We start from the raw sequence: 26,944 nt of genomic DNA, 5'->3' as shown, positions 1-26,944 counted from the left end.
TGATGGTGGTTTACGTTTATGGCATGGACTGATTTGCGTCCCCCCCAAATTCCTATATAGAAGTCCTAGGCCCCAGGACCTCAGAATGTTTCTGTTTGGAGACAGAGCTTCTAGACAGAGGTAGTCAAGTAAAACTGGGGTCTTTTGGGTTAGCCCTAGCCCAACACGGTGGTGGCAGTGGTTCAGTTGCTCAGTCGTGTCTGTCTCTCTGTGACCCCACGGACTGTAGCTTGCCAGGCCCCTCTGTCCATCGAATTTTCCAGGCAAGAATACTAGAGTGGGTTGCTATTTCCCCCTCCAGCGGATCTTCCTGACACAGGGATCAAACCAGAGTCTCTTGCGTCTCCTGCACTAGCAGGCGGATTCTTCACCACTAGCGCCACTTGGGAAGCCCAGCTCGATCTGACTGGTATCCTGATAAGAAGAGGTTAGGATGCAGACAGAGATTTGGACACACAGAGAGAGAGAGAGCCATCTCTAAACCAAGGAGAGAGGCCTTGGCAAACCTGCCCACAGCTTGAACTTGGACTTCTACCTTCAGAACCACGGGAAAGTACGTTTCTGTAGTTAAGCCACCGGACGGTGGTGTTTTGTTTTGGTAGCCCTAGCAGATTAAAACAAAGAGTGCGTGAGCCTTAGCATCACACACTGAAACAGTCATAGATGATGTGATAGGCTGCCTGGGATTTGCTCCAAAATAATCTTTGAAGGGGGACACAGGAAGGGGTGGTTAACAGATGGAATAAGATTGGCCCAAAGCTAAGAAATTGTTGAGATTGAGTGATGGGTTTATCCTGAGTTCATCTTACTATGCTCTCTACTTTTCTATAGTTTGAACAACTGTATAATAAAATGTTGAAAGGAAAAGCTGAACAGGAAACAAGCAATGTGAAAGAGCTACATCTATGGCTCTCCACCCTGGGCGGCCTTGCATTCTTGGGGCCTGGCCCCTGGTGTTGGTATCTTTTAGAAGTTCCCCAGGGGAATTCTAATCTAGATAACCATGGACCTACACTAAGAGCCAGAAGTTCTTCATGGGAAAAATAAAGAAAGACTTCAAGGGAAGTCCCACATGCCTGGAAGAGAAAGTACTATGACAACAAACTTGTTAATTTATACAATAAAATTCCTATTCCAAAACTGTGATACAGGGGCTTCCCTGGGGGTCCAGTGGTTAAGACTCCATGCTTGCAGTGCAGGGGGTATGCGTTCGATCCCTGGTCGGGGAGCTGGGATCCCACGTGCCTCATGGCCAAAAAAAAAAACCAAACAGAAAACAGAAGCGATATTGTAACAAATTCAAAAAGACTTAAAAATGTGGTCCATATCAAAAAGCCTTTAAAAAAAATTGTAATACGGTATGCTAGAATTCATCAAAATCTACTTTCCCTCTCTGGGGGGAATGCACCTCCCCCACCATGCGAAGTCAGGCTTGCCCACGTGGTGTGCTTTGGGTGTCGCTTGGGCTGGAAGCTGCTCGGTGAACCTGGGCCATTGAGTGAGGACGCGGACGGGACACAGGACCCCTCAGCCAGCCCAGGATGGATTTGTTGTCTGAGGAGGAAATAAATCTTTGTTTTTAAACCACTGAGATTTGGGGGTTGTTTCCAAGCATAATCTCGTCCATCTGGACTGGAACAGAAATTCAACACAGAACTTGACAAAATAATTCTAAAGTTCAATGGAAAAAAAAATTAATAAACAAGCAGGAAAGTCTAAAGCACACACTGAAGTGATGAGTCAGGGTGAATCTTATCAGAAATTAAGTGATATCACAGAGCAACAGTAATTAAAAATGAATAATATTAGGTGTAGAGGGATTTTCCTGGTGGTCCAGTGGTTAAGACTCCCTGCTTATTCCTGTCCCACTCTATGCGACCGCATGGACTGTAGTCAGCCAGGCTCTGTTCAGGAATTCTCTAGGCAAGAATACTGGAGAAGAGTCTTGCCATTCCCTTCTCTAAGGGATCTTTCCGACCCAGGGATCAAACCTGGATCTCCTCCACTGCAGGCAGATTCTTTACCATCTGAGCCACCAGAGAAAAGCTAAAGTCGTATCAATAGCACTTTGTCGTTCAGTCGCTAAGCGTGTCTGACACTTTGCCACCCCATGGAGTGCAGCACGCCAGGCCTCCTGTCCTCCACTGTCTCCCGGAATGAACAGCGCCTATGGAAGCACTAATGGTTTCTCAAAGCCACCAAAGATGTTTCTGTTTGGATTTCAACAAAGCACTGGGGTTCTTGATTTTTGACCTAAGGTCACATTTGTTTGACCTTATTAACTGATGGTTAAACAATGCATCTGAACAGGTCAAAGATGTACCGATGAACAAAAGAACTAAATGACACAGCTAGAAAAATCGCCCATGTCTTCTAGGTCACCTGCCTTTCTGAAATACCACTAAGATACAATACACTACAGGAATTTACTTCTAAAATTCTGACGAAGCAAACAGTGACAACAGCAGAGAAGGAAACAGTTGAATTTTTATGAAAAATGTGGGGGCTGAGTTGGCCCTACAAGGACTCATCTAATCCCATGGCTCTTCCTTTCTGATGGCCCGCCTAGGTGTGTCATGCTCTTAAAAGCAGCTGTACCAGTAGCAGCTGTACTACTACTGGTTTGATTCCTGGGTTGGGAAGATCCCCTAGAGAGGGGAATGGCAAAACCCTCCTCCAGGATTCTTGCCTAGAGAATTCCACGAACAGAGCCTGGTGGACTACAGTCCATGCGGTCGCGTAGAGTTACTGTATGTTAGGCACATGCTGTTAACTGTATGTTAGGCACTCTAATCCCATGGCTCTTCCTTTTTGATGGCCACCCTAGGTGTGAAATGCTTGTAAAAGCAGCGGTACTACTGTTTCCCCTACAGCTCTTCCCTCTATGAGCTGCAACCATCCTCACCATTTTTTAAAAATATTTATTTATTTGGCTGTGCCACATCTTTAGTGGCCGAACGTGGGATCTAGCTCCCTGACCAGGGACTGAAACTGGGCCCCCTGCATTGGGAGCATGGAGTCTTAACCACTGGACCACCAGGGAAATCCCCCATCCTCACTTTGAGGAGCCAGTTCAAATGCTTTTTCTGGGAGAACACTTCCTTCCACGAATGACTCCTTGCCTACAGAAAAAGAGGCTGGTTTCCCCACACTGTGGTGGTGTGCCCACCAGACCCTCTCTAGTGGTTTACTCATCATACTGTACTGTAATTATTATTGATACTCCCATCTGCCCCTGGAGAACTTATTTATCTAGGCCACACAGAGCACTGCTAATCTCTCACTAGCATTAATGGATCTTCAAGTATCTGAGTAAGTCGAACATTTAATAAGCGGTTACTGTATGTTATGCACTCAATTGCCGGCTAAGTCCTTGGTAACCCACATTTAATTGTAAAATTGTAATCTTCACTTTGCCGGTGAAGAACCTGGAGTTGAGGTTAAGCAAACTCAAGGACACATGGCCAGCCAGTGGCAGGGCCGGGGTGGCCGCTCTGTGACCACATCCCACACTGAGCATCTCTTCTCTTCTCCTTTAACCACTAGACTTCCGGATATGGGTGTGAATGCCCCTAAGCTAATCTCCTGTCCCTGTGGCTCAGCACGCTGTGGGGCAGGGGCCTGGACCACACACACCCAGCTCTCCTCCGAGGATTCTGGAGGCTGGGGCGGCCAGATCCAGGCTCTTATCTTGCCTGTTTTACTTACTGCCTCTCTCTCTCTGCCTGAATTACCTAGCCTCTCTGGGCTTCAGTCTTTCCATCACAGTCTTACTAGCCGCCTCAAGGGCTGCTGCAGAAGTGGGAGGGATTCTGTCCAAGGGAAATGGATGGTTCCCTGTGTTGGGCACGTGATCAGCGTTCTCGCGGTATTTCTTGTCTTCTTGGCACTTCATGCTTTTAGCACTTCATGCTCCCATCCCAGATCCTATGGCCAAGCAAGCCATACATCCCCATTCTTTACTCATGAAGTTGAATTTGTATATTCAAGTACAAGATCTTATTTTTTTTTAAGATTTTTTTTTTTGGATGTGGTCCAGTTTTAAAGTCTTTATTGAATTTGTTATAATATTGTTTCTGTTTTATGTTTTGGCTTTTTGGCTGCAAGGCATGTAGGATCTTGGTTCCGTGACCAGGGACTGAAACTGCACCCCTGCATTGAAAGGTGAAGTATTAACCACTGGACCACCAGGGAAGTCCCAGACCTTATCATCATTCCCCACTGTTTTCATTTTTGTTAGATTCTGTTTCTATCTTTTGGACCCAAACCTGTCTCCCACTTACTCACTATTCCCCATGTGCCTGTTGTTCAGTTGCTAAGTCGTGTCCAATGCTGTGACCCCATGAACTGCAGCAGGCCAGGCTTCCCTGCCCTTCACTATCTCCCAGAGTTTGCTCACGTTCCTTGAGTCAGTGATGCAGCCATCTCATCCTCTGTCACCCCCTCTTCTGCTCCTGCCCTCAATCTTTCCCAGCATCAGGGTCCCATGTTCCTGTCTTATGTGTAAATCTGGGGTTTCACCTATATCTTCAAGCCACTAAACAAACTGTTGTACAGAAGAGAGTATGTAAAATGGGTGTCTTTAGGTGGGAGTGCACACCAAGGAGGAGCGGGATGGGGAGCCCCTAGGCAGGCACAGAGCAAGTGAACCTGCTCATGCTTCCCTACCTGCCCTTACATGCCACCAAATGCAGAATAAACTGGAAAAACCTTGCTGGAGGACAATCTGACAATATGTATAAACATGCATAAGAAATGCTGACTCCAAAATTCTACTCCTGGAAATTTACTCCCAAGAGGTCATTAAAGAGAAGAAAAAGATTCTATGTAAAAGTATTCATTGCTTCGTTATTTAAAAGGCTGAAAAACTTTAAATAACCTAAACGACTATAAAGAGGAATGGTTAAATAAACTATAACGGGGTAATCACAGCAAGGTGGCTCTTTAAAAAGATTAAATGACTATGCATCTTTATGTTAGTGAATATAAAATTATTTAAATTAAGTCACCATAGATATACACCCTATCACTGCACTCAAAAACTGTACACGTAGATCAAAGAATGGGAGGATGAAGAAACAGAAAATTAGTTATGGTGAGATTATAGATATAATTTTCATTTGTTTCCCATGAAAACACATTAAATTGATTTACTTATGAATACCCCACAGGTTGGTACATATATACAGACACATATTTTAAGAGTTTATTATTTATGAGTGTCACAGTTAATCTGAAGGGAGAGTTAAGTAAGATTCAAGAATGAGCAGTCTATAACACAGAGCCTTACCTAACATAGGACTTCAATTAAAGGCAAGAAGCATGTATCTAAATATGAGATTTAATTCCTGTCCTCAAGCAGCCTGAAAGCCACTGGGTTGTTAAGCTACCAGATTCCCTTCCCACTGGCATCCACCAGCCTCATCACAATGCTTGCCCGCCAGTCACAGGAGTCCTGAGGGATGAGTGAAGGGCATTAACTTACCAGCAGGGGGCGCTGTGCAAGACCTTCGCCTGTGAGTTTTAGCTCCTGCCCCTGAGATGGGATGAGAGGAGGGTGGTTCCAGGGCCCCCCTGAGCTGCTGTTGGGAGGCATAGCTTCTTAAATGCCCTGCTGTTACAACTGTGTGCCTCACCAGCTCTTGCACATGGGCACAAACTCTAAACTCAGAAAAGTAAGGCAGAGGCAGACGCAGCCCTACGCTTGCAGTGGGAACAGAAAAAATAAAAGGTTGGGGGGACTCCGCTTGGCCGTGGCCCCCGCTTACCGTAGGTGAACATGCGTGGCGAGGTCAGTTCAATGTTGGGTAAGGCGCCCAGGTGGTTCAGCACAGCGCACCGATAGCCGTTTTTCTGGGCATAGTCGACAAAGGTGCGGATGTACTGCTTCTCGCTGTGATTGGCAATTCCAGGGCAGATGACCATGGTAATGTCATCTGCAGGGTGGAGAAGGAGATTCCGAGACAGCCAATAAATACTGACGTGGTAAATGGACACAATTACATTTCACTGGCTTAGAAAACAGTAGGAGAGAATTTAACATTCATCTTTTCACTCTACTCTCTGAGACAGAGTAACTTTCCCTTCTGGCTGGAACTGTCTACTTCAGTGCTTCTCAAATTATTTATGGTGAAGGGTTAGTTTTTTAAAAGTTCCAATCCATAAGGGCAGATGCTTTTGAAAAATAAAATACAATAAAAATTAATTACTAGAAAAATAAAATGAAAAAATACAAATCTCAATTTTTTAGTACTAGACTCAACAGATATGAAATTCCTCTATCAAACCACTATACAAATTTCTGAGCATCACTCTTAGTTTCTATATGAAATTCTGTATGAATGAATCAATGAACAGAAAAAATAAAAAACTGTGTTTGCACAGACTTCTTTGATCCAACAATTTTACTTTCAGGTATTAATTCTACAAATATATGGTACATACACAAAGCAGTACATCTGCAGTAACGGCAGAAATCTGAACATAATGTATATGTCCAGAAACAGGGGTCTGGTTAAATAAGTTTTTGCATATCCAAATGAAGAAATATTATGTAGTCCTTAAAAATAATGAGACATTTTAATATACACTGCTAAGGCAAGCTCTCCAATAAGTATTAAGTGGAAAAGAGCAAGATGCAAAAACAGGCTATGCTATGCTACTATCATTTAGGGGTGGGGGAAGACATCTATATTTATAAATGCATCCACTAGCTCTGGAATCATACACATGAGTCCTAACAGTTGGTACCACTGGGGTGTGAGGGTGGGTGGGAGAGAAATTTACACGTTTACTGTATGTCCTTTAGTAACTTTTGAATTTTCTACCATGAGTTATGAACTACCTACTTGAAAATATGAAGACATATTTTTCTTTAAAAGAAAAGTGGTATTTAGGTCATTAAATTTAATCATAAATTTTCCTTTTAAAAGTTGAGACAATTTTTAAATTCTTATGCAATAATGTATAAAGAACATTAAAATTTTTAATAAATCTTGAAATTCCAATTTTTGGAATCCTGCCTTAAATTTTATGAATAAGTATGCTTATCAAAGGATTACTTAAGAATAACAAAATTATAAGCAAGCTAAATGTTCAAAAATAGAATGATTAAATTATGTCATGACCACATGGCAGACTATTAAGCAATCATTAAACTTTTGTTATTAAAGACATTTTAGACTTTTAATGATATGGAAATATACCTATAATGTGTAGTAACTGAAATTTTTCAGTTCTATTTTACATAGAACTGAAGGTAAATGGAACAAAATATTAACAATGGTATGCAGGGTGTAGGATTATTCATGATTATTTTCTCATTTTAAAAAAAGTTTCTAAACAATGGTATGCAGGGTGTAGGATTATTGATGATTATTTTCTCATTTTAAAAAAAGTTTCTATGTTATCTACATTTTTTAAAGTGAGTATTTATTCCTTTTGTTGTCAGAAAAAAAATCAAAAAAGGGGGGGAAAAAGGGTTGCTTTCCTTAAAGCATTTCTTGGATGCAAATACTGCTTTCCAGAACTACCTTCATCAATTCTTTCTGGGCACAGGGGTGATAGAAAGACAGAGACAAGTTGGAAAAAAAAAAACATAAAAGTTTTGTCTTTTTCAGCTTTCCACCTCTGTCCTAGAAGAGCAGACTGGTTAAATTAAATTTTGTGCTTCAACAGTAGAAGAAGTCAGAGCATTAGATACAAGGGGAAAAAATACTTAACTGGGTTTGGTAGAGAAGTAAATATTTAAAAGCTCAGCTACAAGACCATAAACACACTGTGAACGCCCAACTTATTCTTATTCATTCCTTCTGTGACTGTTTATTGGACTCTGGAGGATTCCAACAATCTAGCAGACAGATAATAAACAACTACACAAATAAGTTTAGAGATTGGCAGGTACCATGAAGAACCTGAGCAAGAAGCTGTGATGGATTTCCCGGGAAGGATCAGAGACCATCCCTATGAGGAGGTGACATTGGAGCGCAGAGCTAAGTGACAAGGAAGCAGTCATGTGAAAGTCTGGGACAAGTATTCCTGTCAGAGGGAACATAAGCTACGTTGTCACTAGCTACTCAGCAGTTCTAAGTGCTTTAAATAACTGAGAGCTATAATAATATACTTACTGGAATTTACCCCTAAATATTTACTGAGCTCCTATTAAAAAAAAAAAAACCAGGTGCATTTGAATACTATAGAAATCAAAATATTGTTCTCTTCTGGTAGAAACAACATTCAGAGGATGCTGCCATGTAACTCCACTTCCTCAAAAGTCCTCATTGTGAAGCTTTTTAATGCCTGTTTATTGTGCAGCCTGGACGGAACAATGAGAGTTTTATCAGCAGTAGAAACTGCGGTTTCTGAGAAATAGGTGTCCCAGACCCCTGAAAACCTGAGCAGAGGGTACCTGAGAGCCTTTGTTACCTGCTGTTGTCCAACAAAGACTAACTACACTGCATCTATAAGCTTTGGTTTCCTCATCAGTAAAGTAGGGATAATAAGGCACTGACTCTTCAGGGTGGTTGTGAAGATTAAATGAGATAATAGTATTTATGAAACACTGAGACTAGGCCAGCTTCTGTTGCCATTATCAAACCAGAGATCTGATCCTGGGCTCCAAGTTCTTACACAAACCTTTCTATTTCACAAGAGGACTAAAAAACTGTATTCAACAATGCTCTCTGCAGAGCCCTACAAGGCACTCGGCCAGCCTATGCTGGAGCCAGTCCTTGCAGGCGGTAGCTAAGTGAAGCACCTCAGCTGCTGTCCTGTGGGCCCCCTGGATGCGATGGTGACAGTCAGTGGCTTGAGCATTCATACCGAGCTCCCTCAGGGATTAATGTTCACTCCCTGAGTGCTGGCCCAATCCCACAACCTGAACTAGCTCACCTCCCACACAGTGCTCAGCCAAGGGCTCGAAGAGGTCAAAGGTCGAAGTGGCTCCATCAGACATGGTGATGAACTTCCGGTGCCCATATGGGTGTGGCGACCTCACCCTTCCCATCTTCCCATACAAGGCTGTTTGGATGTGTCCACTTTTCCCCCAGATCAATGGTGGGATGTATCTGAGAAAGAAGGAGAGGAGAGGTCAATTTTCCCACACTCTTGGAATAACGCTCTAAAAAACTCTTTCCCCTACCCCCAGCAAATTCTGTCCACTAAGCACAAACAGGATATTTTTTTCAACCTTACATCCAGGCCATGATTTACTCCTTTTCCCACTGATGCATCAGATTAGCTTTAGAAATCAACCAGGACATGCTTATATAGACAGGATTTCAAATTGAAGGTGTTAATTAATTCAACATGGGTTATTTCCATAATGTAGAACAGAAAGAAAGCAACTAGTACATTTTGAACACATGCTACTTGACAGGGTTAGCCTCGTTATCAACTGAGCTAATGTATATAAAATAGCTAGCAGGCGCCTACGCACACTAAATGCTCACTTCTTTGCCTTCCCCTAATAAGGCAGTCACAGCTGCAGGGGTGACCCCATGAACACAAACCTGCTGCCTTTATTAAACCGGCAAGGGCTGCAAAGCTCCTGAGAGTCTGTCGAGTGCCTTGTGCGTGTCTGTGTGTGTTGGGGGGGCAGCATTGTATGCTCCGGAGAATGTGCTGGAAGGGCAGAGCAATGTAAATATTTGTTGGATTAATGAAGGATAAAGTCTTGTTAGCACAAGCAAGGCACGACACCACCCTAACAACTGTCCTTCGTGAAAACACAGAGTGACTCTGGTCGTCAGAGGGGAAGTGCAAAAACCACAAACTAGTTAATTACTGGGAAAAACAAGGTGCTCCAAGTTACAATTAAGAAATGATTACAGTTCACAATCACAGTTTGCAAGATGATCCCATCTCCTGAAACTGCTATCTGTTTCTCTTCTTCGGCTTTGAGCCCCAGCTTGATGGTCAAGCAGGATTTGGTACTGACGTCAATCATCTCCGTAGCGTATCACAGTGGTGAGCACTTTGTTAAGAATTTACCTTAATGTTTGCCGATTCGAGACCACCTTTTTTATCAGACCAGATAATCTTAGATCCTCTCCTTAAACCAGATTTACTCTTTTATTTTTTCCTGGTAATTCATTAACTGTTAATTAATTCATCACAAGGTTTAAGAGAAGGGAAGTTATCACCTTAAGCAAGCCAGTTCCCAGACATGCTTCTTTTGTGGGGGCAGGGAGGACAAGAAAGAGTATTTTAAGACCTAAGGACATGAAATCACTTGCCAATGGCACACCACAGGTGCAAATCTCAGTGCAGAGGGCATGGCCTTTGGAAAGCAGGCAGAAGCATTTATAAGAGATGAGTGGATTATAACAGCACAGAAACCAAGCCTATAAAAATAATGTCAATTGGACAGTTGAATACTATACAAGATTTAGATAATAGAATTTATGAAGGGTTTCAGACTACTTAGGGGCTTCCCAGGTGACTCGGTGGTAAAGCATCCACCTGCAATGCAGGACACCTGGGTTCAAACCCTGGGCTGGGAAGATCACCTGAAGTAGGAAATAGCAACCCATTCCAGTATTCTTGCCTAGGAGAGAGATCCCGTGGACAGAGGAGACTGGCAGGGAGTTGCTAAATAGTCAGACATGACTAAGCAGCTAAACAATAAAAACCATAAGCAGCTAAACAATAAAAACCCTGTTGAAAAATGATGAGGATGACCGTCAGACTACTAAATTGGACGATAAATTGTGCATCGGGGTGGGAGAGTGGTCCAAGAAACTAAACTTCCAATTGCTCCTGGAGGAAAAGTTGGGAGAAAATTTTGTTTATAATGTAAATTAAAAATGGAAATGTTCTGAGGTTAAAAATGTCAGAAGAATAGGTTAAATTTCATCCACTTATTTTCTGATCTTGTTTGGAATAAAAAATCTTCTGATTTTGTTTGGAATACAATATAATCTTAGAGAAGATGACAAAAGAATAGAGTTTCCATTTGGCTAGTCACAGATTTCCTGTATAATCACGACACATGTGATGACCCTGAGGCCATGCTCCAGATTCGAGGTCCTGTCAGCACCTCTGAATCTTGGCATCTGCCTCCCTCAAGTGGCCTCTTGGCTTCTAGTCTTGTTCCCACGACTCTGGCATCCCCCGACCAGTGGAGTGATAACGAACACATAACCCTGGCCACAGTCCTCCATTGCGTGAGCCCCAGCAGCTTGGCTTAGGAGGCCCGCCACACTCTGGTGCCTGCCCACCTTTTCTGCCTAAGCTCCAAAAAACCTGAACCGCCAGCCCAGCTCCACCCAGGAGCTATTTTTATCCCAACTACCTTTGCTCAGGCTGATTCTTCTGCCTGGAATGCTCTCTCCTTCTCTCTTTTAAATAATTATTCATTTAAAAAATTTTATTTATTTATTTTTGGCTGCATTGGGTCTCAGTCGCCCCAAGCAGGCTCTTTGTCGCGGTGTTTGGGCTTCTCTCTAGTTGTGGTTTTTGTAGTAGTTGTGGCACGCGGGCTTAGCCGCCCTGTGGCGTGTGGGATCTTAGTTCCCTGACCAGGGATTGAACCCGCGTCTCCTGCATTGGAAATACCTCCTCTCTTTTTACATCCAGTTTTTTTCTCCTGCCCAGCTACTACCTGTCTCTCAAGAGTCACTTCCAATCAGATTGTTGGGGGAGGTGCCTCTTCTCTGTGCCCCCTGGCAAAGCACCCCGCGACATAACTCCATTCCGGCACTCCTGAGGCTTCATTAAAATACACTCTTTTCAAGAACACTCCTGCCTGCCACCTGCAGGAGCCAGGCTCATTCTCCCCTGTGTCTGTCCTCACGGCACTACACACACACTAAACATGTAGCGAGGACCTGCGGATGAAGAGTACAGACCCACTGGTGTGAAAACTGAAAGTCGCTCAGTCGTGTCCGACTCTTTGCAACCCCCTGGACTATACAGTCCATGGAATTCTCTAGGCCAGAATACTGCAGTGAGTAGCCTTTCCCTTCTCCAGGGGAATCTTCCCAACCCAGGAATCAAACCGGGGTCTCCTGCATTACAGGTGGATTCTTTACCAGCTAAGCCACAAGGGAAGCCCTCTGAAAAGATAAATATACGATTAAAATATCATATACATCATAATAACGTGAACTTGGCTGTGGCATGATTGGTTTGGCTGCTGATCTCTTTCAAGGCTACTTAGCACTGTTCTCAGACTGGGCTGGGATGAAATTCTCAAGTCGTGTGTGCGTATGTGCACGCGTGTGTGTGTATGAGAATAAGCGACTGCCTCAGGGTCATCTGGAATCTTCAGTGTAAAGTCAATTGTGCACAGAGGAGGTTTCATAATCTATCATTTTATGACACTACCACCTACTGATGAAACACTGTCTTTAATTAACTTCACGGTAACACAACACGAGGGCTTACAAAATTGAGTTTCTGCATAGCATTTACTGTAGTGGAGCTTTACTGTGTGTTTCCGTTTGTTTATATAACCAATCCACAGATCATAAGAAAAACATTAAGAAATGAAAAGCTAGAATAGGTGCCTCGTTACATGGTTTAGCTCAGTGAAGAAATCTGGACCGAAACAACGAACATTTGAAATGTGTATGAATATGGAAACATTTAAGAAATGCTGCTGAAATAATACATGGAGGAATATGTTTTACTCTAACTACCTATGGGACAGTTCATCCGAAAATACGGCTGCCAATAATTCTACCTATTCCTGTCCCCGAAAGCCACTCTTCCCATTAGGAGCTAGAAACATCTGCACACGCTGTGAGTCCAGGCAGGCCTGTGATTTGTTTGGACCGGTAAGATGTGATGGGAGGCCTGCTGCCCAGATCTGGGCCTGGCCCTTAAGGAATCTGGCAGCTGCTTCTTGTACCTCCTTGGAAGCCTGGTGCTATGTAATAAAGAGGGGCTTCCCTGGTGGCTCAGACAGTAAAGAATTCACCTGCAATTCAGGAGACACAGGTTCGATCCCTGGGTCAGGAGGGTCCCTGGAAGAAGGGAATGGCAACCCACTCCAGCATTCTTGGAGAATTCCATGGACGGAGGAGCCTGGCAGGCTACAGCCCACGGGGTCACAAAGAGTCAGATGTAACTAAGCGACTAAGCACAGCATATGCAATAAAGAAGCTTGGGCCTTGACTACACAGTGATGTGGGGAAATACGGAGGGGGCCGAAAGGATGAGAAATAAAACCTAGAGCTTGGGACTTCCCTGGTGGTCCAGTGGCTAAGAATCAACTTTCCAATGCAGTGGCCTTGGGTTCGATCCTCGGTTGGGCAACAGACATACCACGAGCCACAGGGCAACTAAGCCTGAGAGCCACAACTAGGATCCATGGAAGCCAGAAATAAATAAATATTTTAAAACACACACACACACACAAGAGCTGTGTGCATTTTAAATGTTACTGTATCACCAAACTGCCTCCCCAAAAAGAGAGACAAATTTACATTCCCATCAATTGTGTATGAAAGTACCTGTCGTCTTCACTCTCATCAATAATTGGTGTTCTCAATCTTTCATTTTGGCTACTCTGATGGGCAAAAAATGGATATTTCACTTCAATTTGTGTTTCTTAAGGTTGATCCAATCTATGGCCAAAAGTTTCTTATTTGAATTTGCATTTCCTTGATTCATATGCTTATTAGCAATTTGTATTTCTTTTCTGGGAACTGTCTATTCATATCCTTCATCCATTTTCTATCATACTTTTTTCATTTTTATCATCCCTACATTAAGTCATTATATATATTATATTTTGCAATGGTTTTCTCCCAGTCTATCCCATTTATATGTGTGTGTGTGTGAATTAACTTCACAAGCATGTGCTCAGCACCTACTGCAGTCATCATGAGGTGACTCTCACAGCCATGGCTTGGGATGAGCAGAGGCAGAAAGGAGAGCTGTAAGGCCCAAGCCCCACCATCCCCACCCACCGCCCCGCCCTTTATGGAGGGGGAGGAGAGCTAGTGTGGAAGTGGGAAAGGACTAGTCTGGGATCTTAACACCTGAAAACATCTCCTTTTTTCTTTTAACTACCATGTACTGTATTGCATATTTTAATTTTGTCTTTCACCTTATATAAATTTTGTGTGTTGTGGTTAAATCTGTTAATTTTCTCTGTTAAAACCTTTGTGTTTTGCATTTTGTTTAGAAAGAAACTATTCCAACACCCAATTATAAGTATATTCCCAATACTTCTTTCTGTTATTCCTATAGTTTTAAAAAATATATTACTCTTTTAAATCCACTTATTTTTGAAAATGATGTGAAGATTTCATTTTTTTTTTCCAGACAGTTAGCTAATTGTCTTTACACCATAAATGGCCCATCCTTTCCCTACTGTTTTTGACTGTCATTTTATATATATACCAAGTTCTCAATGAAATATTTGGATTTGTTTCTGCATTTTCTATTCTGGTTCATCGATTTCTTTGTCTATTCTTGTGCCAATATGGTATCCCTTTAATTATCATAGCTTTATGGAGTATTTGGAGAGTTGATAGTACAGGCCTACCTCACTCAACATTTTCTTGGCAGACTTTTGGCATTTTAGTTTCCAGATGAACTATAGGATTAGCTTGCTCTATGAAAAATTTAGGATTTTTAAATTGAAGACACACCAAACACATACTACTTTGGGAAGAATTGACATCTTTACAGTTTGACTTGCCTCATTCAAAAACACGGTGTATCTCTCCATTATTCAGGTATTTATTGTCTTATAGTAAAACTTTTACAGCTTGCTTCATGTTTCAATACTGAGTTTTCACTATACAAATTTGCATTCATATCTACATTTTTAAAAGTTACTGTCAAGAGTTAGCATCTGGGCATGTTTTCCTCCTGACTCCCAGGAAGCTGAAGTGATGTCTTCTACTTCTTAACTTATCTAGATGGTATTTTGTCCAATGTCGTGCTGTGGTCAGTGGTTAATGAATCCTGTTACTAAGAAAGAAGTTGGAAGACCACAATAAAATCTAGAGGCCAGTATGTCTTTATCTTCTGAACATACTTATAATCAACATCTGGCTATACTAACAGAATTGCCCAAAGGAAAAGCACTCAAGGGACAATTTAGACCTCCCTCCCACCCACATCCCTCCTGACAGGCACACACACAAACACACCACCTTTGGGCTGATGGAGTTCACACGAACAAGGACAGATGGTTGCTGGGCTGTTTATAAGACAGCTGGAAAAAAAGCTGACTAATGCTCATCTTTGCCCTAAATCTGTGGGTGACCGATTCTTCCTTATGGGACTTGGGTCCCTTGGATGCATTAATAGATCAAACCACTTTATAGCTATGGGACCTAGACTTAGCTATTATTCCCTTTGATTCTCTCCAGCACCTCTCTACCAAGTTGGCTCCAGGCTTGGCACACAATAGATGTTCAGGATATGTTGTCTGAGATTAACTCCCCCACCAAGTCTTTCCCAGTGAAACAAATGCCCATTAGCAGTTACTTCTTGGCATTTTATTTTTGTATCAAACAGGATACTTTGGTTAAAGCAACAACCCAGCCCCGACTAACTTAACTCCTCTTATGTTAGAGGGATGCTGGGATGTTCCCCCAAATGGACGAGAGGCCGGAGCAGGCTTGAAGAGTGCAGATCCAGGAAGGAAACCAGGGGGCTGCTCAAGCGATGTGCTTTTTACACAGTCAGCAGTATCACTCCCTGCAAAGAGCCGATGTCCCAGGAGGGAGATGCCTAGAAGCACGGAATTTCAGAATGGGTGGGCAGGGCACCTTGAATTACTACTTACGTGCATTGTGAGAGAAGAAAGTCCCCCAAAGGAAATGTGTGTGCCCTTGGAGAGGAGGAATGGACGCTGGGCGGCAGAAAAGTGACAAACATCATTTTCAAGGCTTTTAGCTGGACTTGTCTTTGCTTCAGGAGCTTTTTTTCAGGGACTTCCCTGGTGGTCAAGTGGTTAAGACTTTGCTTTCCAATGTAGGGGACATAGGTTCCATCCCTGGTTGGGGAACTAAGATCCCACATGCCATGGGGCAACTAAGCCCATGCGCCCCAACTACTTAGCCTGCCTGCTCTGGAGCCCACACACCACAAGAGATACAATCAAATAAATAATATTAAAAAGGAGGCTTTTTCAGTGCCCCTGACACCCCACAGCCCCCATCAAACCACAATGCTTCTTCTAGTTCTCCCAAAGTCTCCTCTTTCTTTTTGTTCCTGTTCCCCAAACCCGGTCCCAACTCAGTATTTTCCCATTATTTTCAAATGTATCTACTTTGAAGTATCTGCTTCACTTATGACATAGCATAGCTCAGAAACAGGCAACTTGCTCAAGTGTGTTTTTTCCCACACACACCTGTCTTTATAAAAGCAAGTATCATATATATATAAAGTTTGTGTTGTTTTCTTTAAAGGAGACATCAAGTAGAGTTTTTATGACTCCTGGTCAGTGATTTCACTGACCTTAAATTAATACATGTTACATAACCCGTCATTTTGCCCCCACTATCTTTTGCCGGGATTCCCTAGTAGCTCAGCTGGTAAAGAATCTGCCTGCAATGCAGGAGACCCCGGTTCAATTCCTGGGTGGGGAAGATATGTTGGAGAAGGGATAGGCTATCCACTCCAGTATTCTTGGGCTTCCCTTGTGATTCAGCTGGTAAAGAATCTGCCTGCAGTGCGGAAGACCTGGGTTCAATCCCTGGGTGGGGAAAATCCTCTGGAGAAAGGAATGGCTACCCACTCCAGTATTGTGGCTTAGAGAATTCCATGGACTGTATAGTCCATGGGGTCCCAAAGAGTTGGACACAACTGAGCGACTTTCACTTTCATCTTTTTGACATAAAATTCACACAACATAGGATTAAACATCTCAAAGTCTATAATTCAGTGGCATTCAGTACATTCACAACATTGTGGAATTATCACCTTTACCTAGTTTCAGAACATTTCACCATTCCATAAGGAAATGCTACACCCATTACATAATCACTTCCTCCCCTCCCCCTGCCCCTGGCAACCACTTATCTATCTGCTTTCTGTCCCTATGGATTTGTATAGTCTGGATATTTCACATAAATGGAACCATACAATATGTGATTTTTTGTCTTGTGACTTTTCACCTACATTATGTTTTCGAGGCTAATTCATGTTGTAGTATGTGTCAGCACTTCATTCTTTTTATGGCTAAATAGTATTTCATTGCATGGATATATCACACTTTGCTTATCCATTCATCTGTTGATGTATACTTGGATTATTTCCACCTTGTGTCTATCATGAACAGTGCTGATATGAATATTTGTGTACCAGTTTTTGACTGAATACCTGTTTCTAATTCTTTGGGGAAAAACCAAGGAGTGGTATTTCTGGGTCATCTGGTAATTGCATGCTTAACTTTCTGAGGAACCTCCAAACTGTTTTCCATGGCAACTAAAACACTTTTACATTCCCATCAGCAACATACAAGGGTTCCAATTTCTCCACATCCTTGCCAACACCTGTTATTTTCCATGAGAAAAATTATTACAGCCACCCTAGTGGGTATGAAGTGGCATCTCCTGTGGTCTGATTTGCATTTCCCTAATGATTAATGGCACTGAAAAGCCCTACCATTTTGACTCCAGGCTATTTCCTTCCACTCCATCTCTGCTTCTATCTCTATCTCTAATATTAATCATAATTTGGCTACTACCAGTAGAAAGAATCAAATCAGAGTAAAATTGGTAACAGTTAAAATGGCATGTGGTATAATTTAGTATTATGTTGGATACTACATTATGCTGAAGCTGAAACTCGAATACTTTGGCCACCTGATGTGAAGAGCTGACTCACTGGAAAAGATTCTGATGCTGGGAAAGACTGAGGGTAGGAGGGGGTGAAAGAGGATGAGATGGTTAGATAGCATCACCTACTCAATGGACATTAATTTGAGCAAACTCTGGGAGACAGTGGAGGACACAGAAGCCTGATGTGCTGTAGTTCACGGAGTCGCAGAGTGGGACATGACTTAGTGACTAAACAACAACAATTATTTCGCATTGTCTAAATTTTGACAAAAGAACCCATTTTCATAAAAGCATTTAGACTTGCAAAATTTAACCTAGAGAATTGGTCTTGATGAAAAGCCACAAGAGAGCTTTCTATAGAGGAAGCTATGGTCAGTAACACATAATATGAACAAAAAACTGAATCCAAGCTTTGTAGTAAAAGTTAAATGGAAAATAAACCTGACGGAGATAAAATTCAATTGTATTATATTTTTAAAAATCAACATGAAACCAAACTGGTTCAGTAGAATTTGTTCCTTAAGATAGTTTCTCTAAAATTCTTTCATGGTAACATAACTCTGATGAAAGTACTTGCATTTAAAATGTCCTTGCGTTCAACCACTGCTGAGTCTTCTCCCTGCGGGAGTACAGGTGGTTAGAACCCAACTAGAGGTCCTTCTTGCCAGCTCGATCCAGACAAGACCAGAACCACCAAAGTAGATGATATGAACTGAAAAGTAAGGAGGCAGTGAAGACAAGATCCCCAATGCAGGGTCCACTTGGGGGCCGTGGAGATCCATGGGAGTCATGGGAGAAGTCTTGCTTCTCCGCCGTCATAAGGAAGTAGGCGGGTCAGCGATTTCACAGAGAAAAAGGAAGCGGGAGGGAAGAGTCACCAGACTCTAATTATCTGCAAGAATGAGATACCTGTGGAGACAGAGGTCTGGAAGCTTACTAGAGCAAAGAAACATCACCAGGACTGAAACCCTCCATGACTTTAGGCACATTAAGGATCCTCCCCCCCAAGGCTTTTCCAAAGGAGTCAGGAATATCTGTGATTCCATCACCACATTTATTTCCTGCTTTCAACGCAGAACATTTCATTTACTTACAGCACTTCACAATTTGTCAAAATCTTTTCTGTACAGGATTTCACTTGCCTTTTAAAATTTTATTCTTAGGAATAATTGTAACTGTTTTTTTATTTATGTTATCACAGGGCTGTTTGTTATTTAAAAAAAAAGTTTTTTGTTTTTTTTTTTGGTCATGCGGTATGTGGGATTTTTTCTTCCCTGACCAGGGACTGAACACATGCCCCTTGCATTGAAAGCACCACAAGACTGCCAGGGAAGTCCCAAATGAAATAATTTTTAAAAATTAAAGTATAGTTGATTTACAATGTTGTGTTAGTTTCTGCTGTACAGCCAAGTGATTCAGTTACACACATATATATGTATTATTTTTCATATTGCTTTCCATTATGCTTTATTACAGGATATTGAATAGAGTTCCCTGTGCTGCACAGTCCGATCTTGTTTTCATTTGCCTTTGATACCAAGTTTGTGCAGTGGGTCGCTGTTGTCAACCATGGGGACCCTGATGTCCAGAGTTTAGCCATGGTCACTGTGCTAATCAAGGGCAGAGTCAGGACTTCGACTGAGACCTTGATCCACTGTGTCTAGTGCTGATCTGGATGATAAAACAGGCATGATGATGAAAAAGAGATATTTTCATTCCAGATACTCCTATGATTCTTTTAGTCATCCTTTAAAAATACTACAGTTATCGAGAACTAGTGCAAATGAACCTTAACATATCTTAGTCAACAGGCACTCTCTAGCTTTAAAAATACATCAAATTAGCATATGCGTATTCCAGAGTTGTCGGGTTTTAAGGCTATGGCCAATCAGGGGCTTCTTAGCAACATGGGGAGCCCTGGTAGCTACTCCTGATATAAATCCACTTATTGAGTCAGAAGCTGGCGACACCCAGGAGAAAGGACAAAGGCTCGGACCACATGCTGGGTCTTCGGAGAGTGCAAGTCATGGCAAAGGGGTCATTCCGAAGTGATCCCTCCTGTTTCAACTTTGCTCTCTCCTCCGCAGGCCATTCTGTTAGTGTAGTGGGGTCACATCTCACCAGTAGTCTGATTTTCAAATTAAACGTTCAAAGCACCAGCTAAAGTCAAATCACCTTCTGAATACCCTACAGGCAGGAAGACCCTGCTTGTCCATGAAGTCCAAGCAGCTCTCGTCCAGTGCCGGGTGGGTGGCTGGGACGGCATTAACTCAGATGGCCCTGGTGACCTGAGGTTAGGGTTGTGTTGTGAAACCAGGAAATCCCAAATGTTTAAACGCAAGGACATAGCACGATGCTCCTCCCTTGCAGGAGAAGCACACAGGCCCTGCCACTGCTGGTGGGGCTGTGAGGCTCCCAACCTACACAAGACGGGGCTGAGTGCGTCTGAGTAAAGATGTCTGCGGGACCAGCACAAAGGAAGAATGTGTGTGTGTGTGTATGTGTGTGTGTGTGTGTGTAAGTGTCTGTCGTTCTTGATATACAGAGCTGAATCTACACAAGTTGAGTTATTGGACTGGCCAAAAAGTTCGTTCAGTTTTAAGTAAAAATAAAGTACTTACTTTTTCATGTACACCAAGAACTGTATTGAACAACATATTCACTATCTGAATGAATTTTTTGGCCAACCCAATATATATGATACAGCTCCAACTGAAGAATAGAAAGCATATTGGAGTAATAATTTACATATTGCAAACAACATTTTTTTTTTAAAGTAGTAATTCTGTTTGAGCACACTCAGTTGCTAGGTCATGTCTGACTCTGTCAGCCCATGGACTGTAGCCTGCCAGGGGGCTACACTGTCCATGGGGTTCTCCAGGCAAGAATACTGGAGTGGGTTTCCATTTCTTCCTCCAGGGGATCTTCCCGACCCGGGGATAGAACCTGTATCTCCTGTATTGCAGGCAGATTCTCTACCACTGAGCCACCTGGGAAGCAGTAACTTAGTTTACTCCCTGCCTAAGTTCCAGACACTGAGCAGATCTGTCTGCAGGATTCTCCCAGGCATTCACGGTCACCTCGGGGATTCACCTAGAACTTGCTCTTTAGGTTTAAAGGGTCATCTGTGATGACCTAGAGGGGTGGGATGGGATGGGGGTAGGTGGGAGGTAGCTCAAGAGGGAAGGGATTATATGTATACATAAAGCTGATTCATTTTATTGTACAGCAGAAACTAGCACAGCATTTTAAAGCAATTATACTCCAATTAAAAAAAGAAAGGTCATTTGGTAAAATGAACGACACCTTCTCAAGGGTTGGTGACTTTTGAATGTCAGCATCTGTGAACACAGCACTTGGCTGGAGGCCCAACCCGTCCACGGCCCTGACTGCGTTCCCAACCCAGCAACTCACTCCACAGACTCCAGTCTGCCCTCAGCTTCGCTCTCCTTCTGCAGAGCCCAATCCCGGGGAATGCCTCAGTGGCAGGGGCAGAAAGGGAGGGGTCATGGTGCCTTGGGAGACCCTCCCAAGGGATGAGCTCCCCTCACATCAGGCCCACAGGGCACTGCCTCACAGCTGCTCCTGTTTCTCTCTTGGGAACCTCTCATTCGAGTGGCTGATAATGTCCTTCCTTGGTCCTGAGCCGAGATGCCAGCCAGGGGTTGGGGCAGGTGCTGGGGCCCTTCGCTCAGCCTCTGCAGAGAGTGCTCTTTTCAACAGGCCCTCAGAGCACAGCCTCAGGTAAAGAAAAACAAATTTTCCATTTCAGCAAAAATATTTGACCACTGAGAAGAGAGATGACCTTTACTCTGACCAGGAGATTTGTTTGGAGAGTGAGCACATGGACCAGAAATGGCTCTAGGAGCGCGTGGCTGGTACTTGGGACCCAACCAGAGACGTCATCGAAACTGAGCCAGCCGCGCCCTACTTTTTTTTTTTTTGGCTCTTACATGTTGAGTCAATACAGTTCAGAGATTAGCGAGACACAGTGCCTGACCTTAGAAAGCTCACATCCCGGGGGTGGAAGCACATGAGGGAAACATAGACAACTACTCACAGAGAGGAGGCGTGGGCACCGGGGTCAGAAAGGCAGGATGGGGGATGTTTGGGCAGACTGAGTCACATGACTGAGAAGTACCAATTTAACTCAGTACCTGATGGGGAGTGTTAAGGACTGAATGTTTGTGTCCCCCTCCCCCGCAACATTCACATACTGAAGCCCTACCTGGCTCTCCTACCACCTGTGTTGGTATTTGGAAGTGGAATGTTTGGGATGTAACTGGGCTTAGACAAAGTCATGAGGGTGGAGCCCCTATGATGGGATTGGTGTCCTTATAAGCAGAGGATGAGAGACCAGAGCTTGCTCTCTTTCTCTCTGCCATGCAAAGACACAGTAAGAAGGGGTCACCTGCAAGCCAGGAAGAGAGCCCTGGAAACAAACCAGGAAACAAACCTGCTGGCACCTTGATCACAAGCCTTCCAGCCCCTAGAACTTTGAAAAGTAACTATCTGTTGTTAAAGCATCCAAGTCTATGGTATTATGTTACAGCAGCCTGAACTAAGACATGGAGTCTGTTTCCAGAGAGTGGGCAAGTTTCTGAGCTTCCAACCGCTGGTCAAGGACTGGGCTGGTCATGTCTTGCAGTGTTTACAACATCTCTGAGTGATGGTATCGCCCCCGCTTTACAGATGAGAAAAATAGAGTCTTGACCTGCTTGGCATCAGGAAGTCAGGATTAGAGCACAGACCTCTGCCTTCTGTCCAGAGCTGTTCTTACCATGCCACACTGCAGACGCATCAACTCCCCCAGTTCAGTTCAGTTCAGTTCAGTTGCTCAGTTGTGTCCGACTCTTTGCAACCCCATAAATCACAGCACGCTAGGCCTCCCTGTCCATCACCAACTCCCAGAGTTCACCCAGACTCATGTGCATCGAGTCAGTGATGCCATCCAACCATCTCATTCTCTGTTATCCCCTTTTCCTCCTGCCCCCAATCCCTCCCAGCATCAGGGCCTTTTCCAATGAGTCAACTCTTCGCATGAGGTGGCCAAAGTACTGGAGTTTCAGCCTCAGCATCAGTCCTTCCAATGAACACCCAGGACTGATCTCCTTTAGAATGGACTGGTTGGATCTCCTTGCAGTCCAAGGGACTCTCAAGAGTCTTCTCCAACACCACAGTTCAAAAGCATCAATTCTTCAGCGCTCAGCTTTCTTCACAGCCCAACTCTCACATTCATACATGACCACAGGAAAAACCATAGCCTTGACTAGACAAACCTTTGTTGGCAAAGTAATGTCTCTGCTTTTGAATATGCTATCTAGGTTGGTCATAACCTTCCTTCCAAGGAGAAAGCGTCTTTTAATTTCATGGCTGCAATCTGCAGTGATTTTGGAGCCCAAAAATATAACGTCTGACACTGTTTCCACTGTTTCCCCATCTATTTCCCATGAAGTGATGGGACCAGATGCCATGATCTTCGTTTTCTGAATGTTGAGCTTTCTCAACTCCCTCAACTACGAGTTAAAACACCAAACAGTTTTGTGTCAGCTCTTTTCTCTCTGATCAACTGGCAGAATGTTAGGTTAAATCATGTTTTTCCAATCTGATAATTGAATTTGTTGGGACTTCTCTTTGGTGTTCTAAGCACACATTAAACAAAAGAAATTTCTTTGATTTTACATGTTTTTCACAACTGTAACCAACTACGTCAGGTTAGTGAAGCTTTTATTTTTTTTCCTGCAGGAGATTCATCTGTGGGGTAATTAACTTGAATACTTACATGGATTATTTCAAGATGGGGCCAGAGTGTTAATAAACTCATACTGAATATCTCCCCGAAGATAGTGAGACCCAGGAGAGGGATGGTAGAGCAAGAGGCTGGAGGTACTTCTGGAAAGGTGAGAGGTGTCTGGTTTGGGCAATCATTTTTACCTGCTTTAATTGAGTGAGGATAAATTAATCAAGACAAGGATCACTGGGGCAGGTGTGGGTGGGGTGGGGGGAGGACATGGGGAGTGAAGATTGTGGCAGCTCCAGATGTCAGAACATTGACGTCAGACCTTTGTGTGTAAGCGCCTGTGTGTGTGCACAAGCCTGTGTCCACACAGAGGAGGGGGGAAGGGGCAGAGCCCTTTAGAGTTTAGGGGAACATCCTACAGACACTTGCTCTGGATCCTGAACTACCAGAGCCTCTCCTTCACAGACCCTGAACACAGAACTGCTGCTGCTCCTACCGCAGAGCCCTTGGGTCCCCCCTCTCTTTCTGCATCCAGCCTGGCTGGCCCAAAGCCAGCAGGTCTTCTGTGCTCTCCCCACACTGGACCTCACCCTTTTCTGCTAGGACACAGCCCCGTGGAGGGCCCTTCTTTGCAGGAGGCCCAGACGTGGAGGAGACCCTGCCCCATGTGACACCAGTCCTGCTGGGGACGCGAGGCTGAGGCTGGGAAGGGACTTCATCACTGGCTTTGGAAATCAACATCTTGGGCGTTTTATCCCAAAATGGCACATTCAGCTTCCCCAAGCCCCATTAATAGGCTCATCAGCAGTATGCTTGGAACACAGCATTTTCCCCCACTGGAAGCGAATTCCTCTTCACAGCTGTCACACGCTACATTTTTGAAACGGTTGTTGCTCTGTTCCTGAATTACAGGATGGTGCGCAGAAAAATTTCAGTGCAGAGAGGGCTGTTTTTGCCTGAAGTGACCAAAAGTGGCTGAAGAAAACAGAGAAATCGGCTTCCGTTCCTAGGCCTGGTTTCTAAATATATACAGGACCTTGGCACATCTCTGGACCATTATGTACCTTGTGCAAGCCACGAGGAACGCATGTTAGCAGGAAGGAGCACACGAGTGACAATGTGTGTGCATGTCCGCTCAGTCGCTCAGTCTTGTCCAGCTCTTCGCGACCCCATGGACCGTAGCCCACCAGGTTCCTCTGTTCACGGGATTTTCTAGGCAAGAACACTGGAGTGGGTTGCCATTTCCTCCTCCAGGGACTCTTCCCAACCCAGGGATTGAACCCGAGTCTCTGCGTTGCAGATGGATTCTTTACCACCGGGCCACTGGGGAAGCTCATGAGTGACCAAAAAACCACTTAAAAAGAAACCACCCATTTTTTTACTCTGAGGAAAAATAAACTCAATTTTAAAGTCCAAATAAAACCAATTAAAACCCCTCTGAACTGTACTCACATGTTAAATGTCTCTGGTCCCATTATCTTCCTGCACATTTAGCTCTGGTCACCAGCCTCTGTACATAGAAGGGAGGAAGCTCAGCCCTCTCTCCTCATGTATATCTCGACCTGGTTTGGACACTGTGCTCTAAGTGGGCTTGTAGTTTATCAGGAGGCTTGGGGGTTCCACCAACAAATATCACCTATTAAATAACTAGTCCTGCAAAGACCTAGTCAAATATTAGTTACTTTCCTGGTGGCTCAAATGGAAAAGAATCTGCCTGCAATGCAGGAGACCTGGGTTCAATCCCTAGGTTGGGAAGATCCCCTAGAGGAGGGCATGGCAACCTATTCCAGTATTCTTTCCTGGAGAATCCCATGGACAGACAAGCCTGGCGGGCTACAGTCCACGGGGCCGCAAAGAGTCGGACACGACTGAGCAACTAACACTTCCACTTTTCTGCTGGGAGACTACATCACAGCTCCTGGAGTCTGGCACCCAAGATGCTAAACTGTTCCCCCACCTCACCTTTCTTATTACTAAATCGTGGATTTGAAAAAAACTGCCTCTGGGAATTCCCTGGCGATCCAGTGGTTAGGACTCCACACTTTCACTACTGAGGGCCCAGGTTCAACCTCTGGTGGGGGAACTAAGATCACATAACCCATGTGACGTGGCCAAAAGGGAAAAATGAATAAATAGCTCTGGAAAAGCCGCCTCTGCTGACCACACTGGACCTGTAGTGACACGCAGCACACGGAACACTTTCCTTTTTCCCCTGACTTCCCCGGTCACCCGTCATCTGTCTGAAGGACAGGCACAGAGACAGCAATAGTCTGCTCTTCGCCCAACCTCTTTGTTCACATCTCAGGCCAAGGTCACCTCAAAATTTACGCCAGGGCTAGACAGGAAGGAAGATAAGAGCTGAAATGTCACATTATATCTGCTACTATTCCTAGTGTGGGGGGAACTGGAATACCGAAACGTGAGATTCCTGGATTATCTACATGGAGTGCCCTTTTAGGAGCACTTTAATCAAGAGATTACTGTAAGAATTAAAAGTATCAGCATTCAACACAGCATGTATTTTGCCTTTCCTTGATATGTAGAAAATAATTCAAAAAATGGCAAACTGACATTAGAAGAAGACAGGTTCTTAAACTAGTTAATTAAAAATATGCTTTTTTTTTGGTCAGCAATATACATATATCACTGTTACTACCCTACACTCAAAATCTGGCTCCGTTCTTGTTCCCAGGAAGTTCACAGACATGAAAAGGAGATAATAAGGAAAGTGTATGAAGCTCTTTAGGGCTTTAGGAAACAAGAACAAATGCGCTTGCATGGGAAAGCTCAGCATCACAAATATGCCAGTTCTCCCTAAACTATCTATAAATGTCATAGACACACAGTAAAAATAGCAGGATTTGTATATTTGGAATTAAGCATTCTAAAGTTCATATGGGAAGAAAGAACCAGCTGTAATAGTCAAGGTGACAAGGCACTAGTACCAACCCCTCTGCCACAGCAAAACGTATCTAAAAGCTACAAATCTGCTAATGATGTATATTCAGGATTATCAACAGAGTGGAACAGACTGGAAATATGCCTAAATGCATCCAGGAAATTTAGTAGGAGAGGAAGGTGGCACTTCAACAAATGGGGTAAAGATGGCTTGTTCAATAAGTGGCTATGGGCAAAGGGTAGCCATCTAGAAAAAAATTAAGTTGGAGTCACCCTTCATATCAGGACAAATCCCAGAGAGATCAAACACTTTAAAATAGGAAATGAAAGAATACATGTGCCCAAAGAAAGATTAGTGAAAGAAAAGAAACTGTTAGTTTCTCAGTCATGTCCAACTCTTTGCAACCCCCCAGACTGTAGCCCACCAGGTTCCTCTGTTCATGGGATTTCCCAGGCAAGAATACTGGAGTGGGTTGCCCATGCCTTTCTCCAAGGGATCTTCCTGACCCAGGGATCAAACTCGGGTCTCCTGCATTGCAGGCAGATGCCTTATCAT

General features: G+C 43.6%; 1 protein-coding gene across 1 annotated transcript in view; it reads right to left on the bottom strand.

Annotated features, from left to right (window-relative positions):
• The window catches only part of ABHD2 (abhydrolase domain containing 2, acylglycerol lipase), a 108,301-nt gene that overhangs the window by 29,379 nt on the left and 51,978 nt on the right, over window positions 1-26,944 (bottom strand). The window contains exons 4-5 of the mRNA XM_068991145.1: window positions 8,890-9,065; window positions 5,769-5,936 (exon numbers count right to left, since the gene is read on the bottom strand). Of these exons, the coding sequence (XP_068847246.1) occupies window positions 5,769-5,936; window positions 8,890-9,065 (344 nt within the window). The remainder of the gene's footprint in view (window positions 1-5,768; window positions 5,937-8,889; window positions 9,066-26,944) is intronic.

Source organism: Capricornis sumatraensis, chromosome 19 (genome assembly GCF_032405125.1).
Source record: "Capricornis sumatraensis isolate serow.1 chromosome 19, serow.2, whole genome shotgun sequence".
NCBI classification, from domain to species: Eukaryota; Metazoa; Chordata; class Mammalia; order Artiodactyla; family Bovidae; genus Capricornis; species Capricornis sumatraensis.
Note: the sequence above shows the minus strand (reverse complement) of the source record. Positions and strands in the feature narration are given on the sequence as shown.